Below are 14,565 nucleotides of genomic sequence, written 5' to 3'. Positions count from 1 at the left end.
GGACTAAGGAGACCAAGCCACAGTATGCAAAGCCTGGTTTTCTATGAAGTCCCAAATTTATTTGTGGATCTGAATTTCCTGTGGCCTAGATCTCTCAATGAGCCTTTTCAGGATTCTTATTGCATCATTTAATTATAGAGGATGTCTACACTGATTTTTATAAGATCTAGCACATTATGTTCATTTGTATGCCTGAGGAATAATTGAAAAGGGAACTTTTTTAATATCTCGAAATGTTTTTACATGTAAAAAACATTAAAAACTTAGTTAATAATCTCCTTTTGGTATGGTTAAGTGAACTTGTACTGAACAACTGTAAACTCTGGAGAAAAAAAAAGCAGCTGCATCAGGTCTCAAAAGAGTAAATAAAAGTGAGAACCTTCTGAAAGGGAATTGACACTTGAAAGGAGACAGTGGCACAGAGTGATTTTCCCATTTTTATGACTTTTATTCTGAGTTCAGGCTGTAGTTGTACTATGCACACAGGCTGAAACTCCAAAAGGAAACCCGAAGTCCTTCTTGTCTGTTAAAGTAGAAGACAGGGTTCGAGGAAACTACTACCAAAGGTCCTGGAAAGTTTTGAAGAATTCTAGGAAGGAGAGAGCCAATGTAGGCAGCCTGAGAGCAACACAGTTAATAATAAAGGAGGTGAACTGGAATTTGAGCAGCACTAAAGAGACAAAGTTTGTACTTTGAAACCAACGTGGTTAATTGCCTGTTCAAACAATCGAGCACAAACAAACAAAAATCACTACTTTAGAGTATAGCAATGTCCAGGATCTCTGCAATACAACATTCATAATGTCCAAGATAAATCCCAAATTATTCAGCAGAAGAACTAGAACAGAAAATTATTGTATAATGGGTATAGAATTTTAATTTGTGAAGATTTAAAAATTTTCAGAGATTGATGGTGGTGATGTTTGCATAACACTGTGAATGTACTTAATCCCACTGAACTATATGCTTAAAAACGGTGGCAGTGATAAATCTTATGTGTATTTTACCATGCTAATGACAAAGAATATCAGGAAAATATAATCAATTTTCAGGAAAAAACAGCACCAACAAAAACCAACTTTCAGATGGCCAAGATGTGGAAATTTAAAAGTAAAATTTTAAAGCAGTTTTTATAACTGGTTGATGACATAAAGGAAAATGTACTCACAATGGCTGAAAAGAACTCTCAGCAGAGAAATAGAAACTGTAAAAAATAATCAAATGGAATTTCTAGAACTGAGAAATACAGTACCTAAGAAAATCTTCTTGTCTGTCTTTAGTATTACATATTTTTTAACATTTTAGGGTTTTTTCCTTCCATATAGAGAGCTGCTCATACAGTTAAAAAAAAAAAAACTATTGCCTTATGATTAAGACTTTTAAGGTGAACTTCTTCTGTAAGCTTTCATTTACTGACTTAACGGCTCTTTCAGATGGAAGTTTTGGAAAACAGTTTTACTGTGTGTTGACTACCATAAAACTATTTAATGTCAACTACAAGAGGAGCAGGTGGTGATTCAGAGTACAGGTGCTAATGTTGGACTCTCTGGCTTCCTGTTTGGCACTTATCAACTACATAGTTTTGGATGGATTATACAACCTACTCAAGACTTAGTTTTCTAATTATTAAATGAAATTTATAATAGGTTATTTATAATGCAACATAAATGTCCCCCCCCCAAAAAAAATCATTGCACTTTACAAAACTACATGATGAAAACACAAGGAGTGCTGGAAAGAGGGATCCAGAGGTACAACACCTCAAAAAATTAGTTGGTGACACATAAAAAGGGCAGAAAAAAACTTGATTAAAAACGGGCATAGTTTTACACAGGTTAAAATAAACGGTTAAGAAATACATAAATACTACAATGAATATAGCTCTTTACTTTGAAAAAGTCCTGAGGCTTTCTTTTGAAATGTTTGTTGTAGCAGTTGTATATATGAGTTAAATGGTGGAAGGAATGTCAGTCTTGAAATTGAATGGAAAAGCGGTAGTGCCAAAATGAGGCTAAGTGTAGCCTATAACACATGTGATGATTTGAGGTAGATGTTTGAGGTGGGTATATTTCTTTATTTCTACAAAGCCCAGGTCACCTGAGTGCATCTTTCTACCTTTACATTTTGTTTCTTGCTGATGAAGTTATACAAGAACAAACACAAAATTTCCTTTATGCCCAAATTGATCCTATTTCACCAACTGAATTAAAACCTGCTTTTTTGCAACCCTAGTTTACACTGTTAACCAAATGTTAGATTTTTCTTAGAGAGTGTTATTATTTATAGTAAAGGAACTAAAATCTATTTTCATTACAAAAAACATCCCATTTGGGTTTATCAAACTGAGAAAAACATGCTAAAATTCCTCTTTGATGTTTTTGAAGAGAAAAAATTTTTGGTATGCGTATCCAGAATAAAAACTATTAGAATATTCTTACAAGTAGAGTAATTTCACTGTTGTTCAGGGAAAAAATGTTGAAGGACTTTGAAACCAGTTGAAGTTGCTAAAACCCTACATCTCTAAAGATGTGGTATAAAAATTTAGTGTGACTTCCTTGAAATTTTCTATTAAGGTCTGAGACAGAAAGCTAAGATTTGATGAAGCTAATTAATAACAATTAAAAATTAATAAAATGTACATCTGTCTTTAAACTTTCTCTAACAGTGTATCATCTTTTAAATGTAGTGGTAAGTAACATAAGTTAATCTTTCACTTAGGTTATATTTTTATTTTTAATTATAAAGTATTTAAGGCCTATAGAAAAGAACAAATTAGCATAAATACATACATATACAGGCATACCTTGCTTTATTGTGCTTCACAAATACTGTGTTTTTTATAAATTGAAAGTTTGTGGCAACTCTGTGTCGTACAAGTATGTTGACACCATTTTTCCAATGGCTTTGCTCACTTCATGTTTCTGTGTCACATTTTGGTGATTCTTAGAAATATTTCAACCTTTTTTGTTATTATGTTGTGATCTGTGATCAGTGATCTTTGATTTTACTACTGAGACTCACTGAAGCCTCAGATGATGGTTAACAGTTTTTAGCAATAAAAGATTTTTTTTTTTGGCCATGCCTGAGGCATGCAAAAGTTCCCAGGCCAAGGATCGAATTCACGCCACAGCAGCAATCCAAGCTGCCGCAGTGACACCAGATCCTTAAGCTGCTGTACCATAAGGGAACTCCAATAAAAGATTTTAAATTATAAAGTTTGTATATTGTTTTTTTTAGACATAGTGTTTTTATACACTTAATAGACTACAATAAACATAGATTTTATATGCACTGGGAGACAAAAAAATTTGTGTGATTCGCTGTATTGAGGTAATGTGGAACCAAACCCACATTATCTCCAAGGTATGCCTATATCTGTACCACTATAAGGCAGTGTGTTTGCCATATTCTTTCTTTTAAGGAATGTATCAGGTAGAGCTAAACCCGCAAGTTCCTATTCACACTTTTCTTACTTCCGCATTAGTAACCGCTGTTATATTGTTGATGTGCTGTAACCATGCATATTTTGTATTGTTATTATGTGATTATGTATCCATAAGCTGTATATTTTATTATTTTCTGTGTTTTGAAATTTTGAATAAGTAGTATTCTACTTTATGTATATTTTTACAGTTAAACCTTTTCACCTCATAACAAGTTTTTAAAGTATTAAGATGTGTAGATCTAGTTCATTTATTTTAATCCTATCTTATTTTCTATAAGACAGTTATATTTGTACTTTTCTGCTTTTCAGAAAGAAAGTGCTTCGTTGATATTCTTTTTTTTTTTTTTTTTTTTTTTTTTTTGTCTTTTTGCCATTTCTTGGGCCGCTCCTGCAGCATATGGAGGTTCCCAGGCTAGGGGTCGAATCGGAGCTGTAGCTGCCAGCCTACGCCAGAGCCACAGCAACGCAGGATCCGAGCCGCGTCTGCGACCTACACCACAGCCCACGGCAACGCCAGATCGTTAACCCACTGAGCAAGGGCAGGGATCGAACCTGCAACCTCGTGGTTCCTAGTACCATTCGTTAACCACTGCACCACAACGGGAACTCCTTTTTTTTTTGTCATTGATATTCTTAGTACTTGTATTTTCTTTGTGTCACTTTACAGATTCACTTTTTGGTTCTTATTGAAAAATTTCATATATCACACTGATGTTTTGGGAATCCATCTTGAAGTTGTCTCTCTTGCCTGTGATTCAGGTCTTTGGAGAAATCTACCTCAGTCCCTTTGACATGTCTTAGCAAAAAGGGTTCAGGCTCTGTGCAATGACATATCTACCCTTTGGATATTTTTTCTTGGCATTGAAAAAGTCAGGTAAATATAGCATATAAAAGAAAAATCTACCAAGTTGACAGAAATTTGGATACTGTTAAATATTTTTAAACTGTTGCATTTCTATGCACTAACAATAATCTATGAGAGAAATTATGAAAACGAACCCATTTTATCATCACCTCACAAAGAATAAAATACCTAGGAATAAACCACCTATGGCGATAAAAGACCTGTACTTCAGAAACTATGACACTGGTGAAAGAAACTGAAGACGACAGAAACAGATGGAAAGATATACTGTGTTTTTGGATTGGAATAATTAATATTGTTAAAATGATCATACTGCCCAAGTCTATAGATTCAGTGCAATCCTTATCAAAATACCTAAAGCATTTTTCACAGAACGTTGTGAAAAAGAACCAGGAAAAATAATTTCAAAATTTGTGTGGAAACACAAAAGACCCCACATAGCCAAAACAATCTTTGAGAAAGAAGAAGCTGGAGGAATCACTGTCCCTGACTTCATATTGTATGACAGAGCTGCAGTAATCAAAACAATATGGTACTTGCACAGAAATAGACACAAAGATCAATGGAACAGGTTAGAGAGCCCAGAAATAAATCCATACTTAAGGTCAATACTTGACAATGGAGGCAAGAATACAATAGAGAAAATACAGTCTCTTCGATAAGTAGTGCTGGAAAAACTGAACCAGCTACATGTTAAAGAATGAAAGAACATTCTCTAACATCATATACAGAAATAAACTCAAAATGGATTAAAGACCTAAATGTAAGACTGGATACTGTAAAACTCCTAAAGGAAAAACGTAGGCAGAGCACTCTTTGACATAAATCACAGCCATATTTTTTGGATCTCTCTCCTAAAGCAAAAGAAACAAAAGCAAAAATAAGGAAGGGGGGCCTAATTAAACTTAAAAGCTTTTGCACAGCAAAGGAAACTGTGAACAAGGTGAAAAGACAACCTACTGAATGGGAGAAAATGTTTTAAAACAGCAAATGATATGACCAAGAAGGAGTTAATAACCAACACAAATAAACAGTTCATACAACTCAACATCAAAAAACAAAAACAAAAAACCCCACCCAAACAACCCAATTAAAAAATGGGCAGAAGAACTGAATAGACATTTTTCCAAGAGGAAATGTAGGTGGCCAACAGGCATATGGAAAAATGTTCACCATCACTAATCATCAGGGAAATACAACTCAAAACCACAGTGAAATGTCACTTCACACCTTTCAAAGTGGCTATCATCAAAAAGAACACAACACATCTTGGCAAGGATATAGAGAAAAGGAAACCTTTATACCCTGTTGGTGGGAATGTAAATTGGTGCAACCTCTATGGAAAACAGCATGGAAGTTTCTCAAAAACCTAAAAATAAAACTACCACATGACTAAGCAATTCTTTTCTTAGCTATGTATCCAAAAAAAAAAGACGACAAAAAAAAAAAAACCCCAGAACACTGATTTGAACAGGTAATGCACCCCAATATTCATAGCAGCATTATTTACAGTTGCCAAGTTATGAAAGTAACCTAAGTGTCCATCAACAGATTAATGGATAAAGAAGATGTGGTATATGTATATACAGTGGAATACTACTCAGCCAAATAAAAGGTTGAAAATTTTGCCGTCTGCAGCAACGTGGATTTGGAGAGCACTATGCTAAGTGAAATACATCAGATGGAGAAAGACAAATATTGTATGATATCACTTATATGTGGAGTTTTAAAAATACAACAAACTAGTGAATAAAACAAAAAAGAGAACTACAGATGTAGAGTACAAACTAATGGGTACTCCTGGCAAGAGAAAGGTTGTGAGGAGTAATATAGGGGTTGTGGGGGTAGTTATTATAGGATTATCTGAAATCATCTATGTGAAACTTGTAAAATTGTTAAGCACTATAGAATTGAGTCAATAAAAATTTTTAATTAAAATATCTCATTTAGTCATGAAACGATGAAATTGATTAGCTGGAACAGTACCCCTGCTTATAGTTGCCTCTGGTGTATGTTAAGAATTCTTTGTAGGAGTTCCCATCGTGGCTCAGTGGGTGATGAACCCAACTAGTATCCATGAGGACACAGGTTTGATCCCTGGCCTTACTCAGTGGGTTATGGATCCAGCGTTGCTGCGAACTGTGGTGTAGCTCGCAGACATGGCTTGGATCCTGCATTGCTGTGGCTGTGCTTCAGGCCTGCAGCTACAGCTTCAATTCAACACCTAGCCTGGGAACTTCCTTATGCTGCAAGTGCAGCCCTAAAAGACAAAAAAAAAAAAGAATCCTATGTAGCATTCCTTCAGTTACCAAACACATTTGCCAGTATACTTCCATTTAAAAATTACAGCTATGAGGAACCAATTTTAAATGCTGAGTTCTGTATACTTTTTTATGTGCCTTAAACTTAATAGTATATCTAAACTGATTTTAGGACTATATTTTAAGAGACCTTTTTTTATTATTTTGTGCTAACCTCTGTATATATAATATTTGTAGAAGGCTATTGTTTGGACAAATATTTACCAGATTATCACTTGTCAGAGTATTTATATAGAAATATGATCTTCAAATTTTGAGAAGTTTTTTTTAAAAAACTAATGGATTTCTTAATATTTACATAACATTCCCCCAAATTCATTTTTTCCATGTCACAGTGATTTAGAGTTAATCCAGAGAGAAAGTAATTGGTGTAAATAGTGTCTGGATAGCATTTTAAAATATGAAACATTGGAGTTCCTGTCGTGGTACAGTGGTTAACGAATCCGACTAGGAACCATGAGGTTGCGGGGTTCGATCCCTGGCCTCGCTCAGTGGGTTAAGGATCCGGCGTTGCCATGAGCTGTGGTGTAGGTTGCAGACAAGGCCCAGATCTGGTGTTGCTGTGGCTCTGGCGTAGGCCGGTGGCTACGGCTCCAATTAGACCCCTAGCCTGGGAATCTCCATATGCCACGGAAAAGGCCCTAGAAAAGGAAAAAAGACAACAAAAAAAAAGGAAAGAAAGAAAGAAACATTTAAATCAGAAAGACTTTTCCTTTTCCCAAGCCTTTGTCTTTTTAGGGCCACACCGGCAGCATGTGGAGGTTCCCAGGCCAGGGGTCAAATCAGAGCTGTAGCTGCCGGCCTACACCACAGCTACAGCAGCGCAAGATCCTAGCTACGTCTGAAACTTACACCACAGCTCACGGCAACACCGGATCCTTAACCCACTGAGCAAGGCCAGGGATTGAACCCATGTCCTCATGGATACTAGTAGGGTTTGTTAACCACTGAGCCACAATGGGAACTCCTCCCAAGCCTTTTGAGTTGGCAACATGACTAACCTCTCCCTTTTAGAGCAGCCTGTAGGATGTGTGCTGATAAAATGAAGTGTGCTCTAATGAGGCAGGGATGAAATGCTAAATACTTCGCTTTTCAGTGATGGTGACATGAGTGTTGTAGTGTTTTATCTGATGGGAACGTGATATACCAGCAAGTTCTCTCATGTCCTGTGCAAATCATGAAGCCCCTAGCTGTCAGATGGATGGAGTCAGGGGAAGACATGGGAAGTCATATGTAGGCAAAATATGCACAGGAGTTAGAACAGTCTTGCTATATATAGATGATTGAAGAGAGTGGTCAGAGCACTCTCACTACAGTAGTTTTGTCATTTATTGTGAACTGTACATCTAAAACCTATTTATTATTTGAAAGTTCTTTTTTTTATCTTGTTAAAAATCCAGGAGCAAAAAATTGTTAAAAATGGAAATATGTATTTAATGAAGAATGAATTACTGAATTTTTTTATTATTATGTAGCATGCACAGAATATTTATCAGCGTTTATCTTCCACACTGAGAATCATAGTGATATCACTGACCACACAGTAACCAGAAGAGAAGCCCTATCTCCTGAAATAGAGTCAGCTGAAAAGTTAGGAATCATTTTAGCAAGATTGTGCCTCAAGATGACAATTAAATATATGCATGTGCCAAATGTGTTTACATATCTTACTGTGAAACATAATCTCATATAGATCAAATAACTTTTTTTAAATTGAATTTTGTTCATTTTTTTATTCCAAGTTTTCTTTTGCACATATGAAGAATGAAGCAATAATGGTTAATGTATTGGCTCCATTAGCAGAAAAAGGACCTAAATGATGCTGGTTTTTCAACAGGAAATCAATTAATTCCAATAATAGTTAGACCATTTTTACTCAGAGCTTTTGTACGTATGTTCTGTCAGTGTAAATGGAATCAAAGTAAAGCTTTTGAAAGTTTATTCTTTCAAAATCACTGTAAAATGCTGTTGTAAATTTAAAAGCCCCAAACATGGATGATAAAATTACTCTTTTTCATTGAATGGATGTTGTCCTGGTAATTTCAATGTTCTTATTAAATTAAGAAAACTGTGGGACAGAAATATTTTGGGAATTGGTTATGCTGCATGCAGACTCACTCTGCTTGTTCAGCCATTTGAGATAAAACTATAATGGTCAGATTTACTGATATTTGATATGTGTAGTTTAACTGAACTACAGGATTCTTGTGATGAAGCTAGTATTGAAAAAGCATACCTGGGCATGGCAGCACATAATTCCCATATGCAGCTCTGCTACATGTGACCAGCTAGATTTTTAAATGTGATTTTGTAAAAAAACTGCTATGTAAATTAGCCTGTGTTCCATATTGGCTTTTTTGCCTGGGATTGTAGAGTGGGGTAGGGAGAATAGAGTGAGTGAAACTTTGGCATATTGGTTAGATTTTTATTCAAAATCATTTGGAAATTTTGAAGTGTTTACCAAATAAATGCTCTCGCTTCTCAGCCTTTTGGCTAAGATCAAGTATATTACCAAAGAGAGTGCCAAAACCTTTAGCTTTTGAAAATTTTAGCAAATAACAATTCTTGGAAACAAATCTTGCAAACAGGAAGACACTAAAATGTATCCCTGTAAAAATAAGAGAGCAACTGAACAGATTAAGTGATAAGAGCTAAATTTTTTTTTTGAAGTTCAGTCATTGCAGTATCTCAAAACTATGGAGAAGACTTTTTTGATGGAGCTCCTGTTAAGTTTATAATTTTTATTAAAATGAAATGCAATTGAAAAGGCAGTTGGTTTTGCAGTATCTAAATTTGGTGAAGTATCTTTTTAAAGTATAGAGAATTATTTTAAAGTTTTATTTCATAAAAATAGTTTCATTAAATGGAGGCGAAGAACGTTAAATATCTAGCCTGAAATTTATAGCCTAAAATATTTACAGTTTTTAGTATAAAAGAAAGCATTGAGAATATCCTTTATTCCACAGAATTTTCTCTGTGCTTAACAGATTATTCAAACTGTGAAGAGGACTTTTTCTCCGTTTAAAATATTACGTTCTATAGAGAAGAGTAAGTTGCATAATTAGTGATCATAAAATTCAGTGTTAGAGAATATTGTAGACAATCCAATTTAAAAAAAAAAAACTAAAATAAGACCATATAAAAGTACCTTCTCCAGATAAATACCAATGACTTGATTTTAGAGATATGACATAACTAAGAAACTAAGTATATGAATAATTCTTCTACTTATGTTTTTAATGCATCATTGGATGTAGCTATGCTTTCATCTTTTTAAAAAAGACTTATTTTTGAATATACACCTTTGAGAGAACTGTTTTGTAATTCACCAATATAATAAAACATTTTAAAGCTAATAAATACAGTGTAAAACATACTCTGTATATTTACATAATAAACATGTATAAAATATAACAACTATGTATACTAAATATACATGTAATATATATAATAATATCTATGTAAAATCTAATGAATACAGTGTATACAGAAGTATAATAAATACATAGTATAAAATTACATAGTGTAAAATTACATAATTCTAGTTACCTGTTTTACAGTTAATAAATACATAGTGTAAAATCTTCATAATTTTAGTTACTTAAAATTTCCTTCCACAAAAAAGAAAATCATGAACTTGGAGGATAGACTTGTGGCTGCCCGGGAGGACAGAGAGGGAGTGGGAGGGATCGGGAGCTTGGGGTTAACGGATGCAAACTATTGCTCTTGGAATGGTTTACAACGAGATCCTGCTGCGTAGCCCTGGGAACTGTCTAGATACTTACATCGTAACACAACAATGGGAGGAAAAATTATGTGTACGTGTGTGTAACTTGGTCCCCATGCTGTACGGTGGGAAAAAAAAAAAAATTCCTAACTCTCAGTAGTGTCTATTAATATATTGAAATAATTAAATTTTCTAAAAATTAATTTCAGAAATCAAAAATAAAAGCAAACTGAATCACTGCACTAGCTTAAAAAATTACTGCAATGAACAGGCTTATTTGCTTTTTCTGTTTTATTTTAGTTACATATTCTAAATCTCAACACTCAGATAGACTTTGGAGTTAACCTAGTTTAAATTCTCACTCTGCGTTTAAGAAAACTAATGGTTAGGTGTATTTCCCAGGTTATCCCAGCACATTGATTGCACAGTCCAGTGTGCCGCACTTCTTTTTGATCTATATTACTCATTTGGTGAATATTTTGCTAATTGACTTTAAAAATGAGTCATAGGGAGTTCTCTTATAGTTCAGTGGGTTAACAATCTGACATTTTCACTGCAGTGGCTCAACTTGCAGCTGTGGCACAGGTTCAATCCCCGACCCAGGAACTTCCATTCACTGCGGGCATGGTGAAAATAAGAACAATGAATCATAGAGTATTTCTTACCTATAGTTGAACCAACATGGTCTAGTAATTAGTGGATAGCCATTGTTGGTAACCAAATTCAGAATAGCTCTATTAACATTTTTCCTTTGTATTTTTATCGTTCTACTTTATTAAAACTAGGTTAATGGTTTTTAAATAGATTGTTACTGAAAGAAGGTTGCTTTCTATCCAAATCAATTATCTTAACGAATTAATATCGTGAAGAGAATTTATCAGACCATTCCTGTGCTTTGACTTATTGTTATAGAACTATCTTTAGTTCTGCCTGGCTTGATTGATTTTATTTTTTATCCATTTCTAATGTCTATAAAATGTTCTAATGTAGATGTTTATTTTTTATGTATTATGAATCCTCTTTAATTTATAGTTACAGTTGTATGTGTGTAACCTAAATTAAAATTATGCTTTTTCAATAAAATAACTGGAGTTTAAAACACAAACCTATTTTGTGAACATTTCCGTTTTGGTTTAATTATTATTAAAATTATCTCAATGTATGTTAATGTAGTACATTCAAAAATTGACTTAGAAAATCTTATTACAGTGTAAAAGCTACTATAATAAGTTGTTCCCTAACCTAAATAAATAAATGACCAATATTACTAGAGGCTATAAGCAACATGGGGAAAAAAATGGAAGGAGTCTTTTATCCTAGTTTTTAGAGGGCATCAGCAGCTTGCTTTTATGAAAAAGTAACAGCTAAATGCACTGCAAATAATTTGCAGTAATCCAGTTCAGTGATTCATGTGTCTGCTTTAATGGGTCATAATTCAGGGTAAAGTAACTGAGTGCAGTCAGAGTGCAGACACTGCTTATGCCAGGGACAGTATCTCTTCATAAAACACACCTCAGGAGAAGCAGTTTGCCAGCCCCCTAATACTCTCTGATGTTTTGATGTCCTGCATATTTTTCCGATTAAGTTTTGAGTGCCATGTTTTTAGTTGTATTTCCACATTCATTATTCTCACGTAGACCCTTCAGCGGGTTTGCCATATATGATTATTTTTTTAATGATGCCTTTCTTTCCACTTCAGCAGTTTAATAATCTAGCACATGGCTGCTTCTCAGTACTCAGCATTCACCTCCCCAATACTGAAGAGGACATGTGCTTTGGCTTCAGAATTCCATTTGCAGTGTTAGAAATGCATATTCCCTATGGAACAACATTTGTTTGACATAACCATTCATTTTTATTACCTCTTTAAATATGTTTATCCAGAGTTATCAATAATCATAAATAACAGTATTCTCATCTTGTTCTCTTTTTTTCCAACAGACAAAATTGCTTACCCAGTACATATTAAATCTCGGCAAGTATGATCAAAACTACGACATCAGAGACCGTACAAGATTTATTAGGCAGCTTATTGTTCCGAATGAGAAGAGTGGAGCTTTAAGTAAATACGCCAAAAAAATATTCCTGGCGCAGAAACCCGCACCACTGCTTGAGTCTCCTTTTAAAGGTATTATAATCAGAATGTAACTGCAAAATATATGTTACCTAAAAAAATATGACATTATGTCCCATTTCTAACATATTTCAAATTTATCTTTTAGAGGTTATAAATGGTTAGTGTATATTAATGTATAAGAACACTGTGCTTTCTACTCATTCATCTGTTCTCCAGAGCAAGCTTTAAAGTTTATATTTTTATAGACCTTATTTACCTGAATAATTTCAATCTTGTGATTTTATTTTTATTCTTACTAAACAATTTGATAGATAAAAGCTGTGTTCTTGCAGACATTGACGTCATCTCTGTTTTAAATAGCTTCATTTAATAAGTAGTATATAATTCACCTTAATAGTGAGTTGTTACTAATTAAATGTTTTGTGTACCCTAACATAAGCTCTTTTAGGTAGAATTATTTCATAAAAATATCCCTTTATGTTCACATTTGCTTTTCAAAAATGGAAGTTGACTTATTTTCCCCAGATTTTTAAAAGGAGTAATTTTATAGCCATTACAGTGGGCATCAAATGATTATATACTTTGGTTTTCATATTGTTTCTTATTTAATTGTTGTAAAGCGATAAAAAGCAGTTCAGTTTTGTAGAAAACTATTAAAATTCTGAATGTGTTTGTGGCAAGACATGTATATGGATTGTTTAACTGTGCTGTCATTCTTAATATTCACAGTAAAGTAATTTTTAGAGAAGCTACATATCAGAGCAACACCTCTAAACACACTGACTGATTAGCTTTTTTATTGACCATTATGGGGGAGATTATTGTAATCTATGGACTGAAATCAGTTTTTTGACCTATGAAGAGCTTCCTAGTTTATATTTATTCCTTGACATTTGAGGTAATATGCCAATTACCTTGAGCTCTGATTAGGACTATTCTCTGTTATATACAGTTCATATTGTTTATTTTATATTTTCCTCTATTTTAATAGATAGGGATCATTTCCAGCTTGGCACTTTATCTCATACTCTCAACACTAAAGCTACTGGGTACCTGGAATTATCTAATTGGCCAGAGGTGGCGCCTGACCCATCAGTTCGAAATGTAGAAGTAATAGAGTTGGTAAGTTGACCTTTCTGAAATTAATTTTGTCAAGCTGTGGGAGATTCTAGAATAACTATTGTTTTATATGAAAGCTTTTTTGGGGGGTTGAAAATTGAAAATTGTTCTGGTATTTCTAAATGTAATGTGTTAGATGTATCTTGCTGCTATGGGAACTAAATATTGCAGTATTCCTATGTCATTATACACGTACTGTTCCTTTTCTTCAAGGAAATAGAGAATTGAATTCTCTGCATCAGTGCTACCCACATTTGTGGTATTGCATTTGTAGCTGTGTAGATTCAATTTCTAAGGTATTTAGTTTCATTGGATTGAGCTTTTCCTACTTAGTTTAGAGATTTGTAAGCTTCCTGTCAATATTTTGTGCATCATTTTTGCTATCTCCTCCAGAAAAACCATACAAAATGTTCTGGATTTTCTGATGAACCTGTTTCACGTCAAGCCTAAACGTAAATAGGGCTCATCATGTACCAAAAATGTCCTTACATAAGATCACAATTAAAATGAATAATGTTTTGCTTTCACAATAAAAAAAAAAAAGCTCTCTCTATAAATACTCTTTTCTTGGATCTTTAAAACATGTTGGCCACTAAAATAAAAGAATTAATGTTCTTTCCTAATACTGTCTTTTTTATATAAATAAGAAAAATAAAGGGTCTTTTGATTGTCTTTAGAAATTGGTTATGTGAAATATATCCAAATACTTTAAGTAGAATTAATTTAAAAAAAAAAAGAACAACTAGGTATTACACTATGAATGCTCTCCGGTAGAACACATATTGAACTAGGATTCAGATAAACAGTCTCTATCAGTGATTCCTATGGGAAAGTCAGTTAATCTTCTTGCCTATTAGCTTTTCCATATGCAGTGGAAGAAAATCTTTATTACTTTAAATGGAAGAATTTCTATGATGAGCATATCCATGTAGTTTGATTCTTCTGAGAAATACGCTTCTCCTTTTTAATTTTTTAAAAAACTTTATTGGGGTATAATTGATTTACAGTGTT

At 33.7% G+C, this 14,565-nt stretch overlaps 1 protein-coding gene across 5 annotated transcripts in view; it reads left to right on the top strand.

Annotated features, from left to right (window-relative positions):
- The window catches only part of AP3B1 (adaptor related protein complex 3 subunit beta 1), a 267,807-nt gene that overhangs the window by 154,204 nt on the left and 99,038 nt on the right, over window positions 1-14,565 (top strand). For all 5 annotated transcript variants that reach the window (XR_014834747.1, XR_014834745.1, XR_014834746.1 and 2 more), the window contains 2 exon segments: window positions 12,300-12,486; window positions 13,427-13,557. Coding sequence is in view for 2 of the 5 variants with exons in the window: in XM_021076471.2 (XP_020932130.2) it covers window positions 12,300-12,486; window positions 13,427-13,557 (318 nt within the window). In the remaining 3 variants the exon portion in view is untranslated.

The sequence above is a fragment of the Sus scrofa genome, chromosome 2 (genome assembly GCF_054392235.1).
Source record: "Sus scrofa isolate SSC_HxYL_T2T_F1_AM1 chromosome 2, Sscrofa_HxYL_maternal_Yorkshire_Landrace_v2.0, whole genome shotgun sequence".
Lineage (NCBI taxonomy): Eukaryota > Metazoa > Chordata > Mammalia > Artiodactyla > Suidae > Sus > Sus scrofa.
The sequence above is the reverse complement of the archived record's forward strand: the minus strand, read 5'-3'. Positions and strand labels throughout refer to the sequence as shown.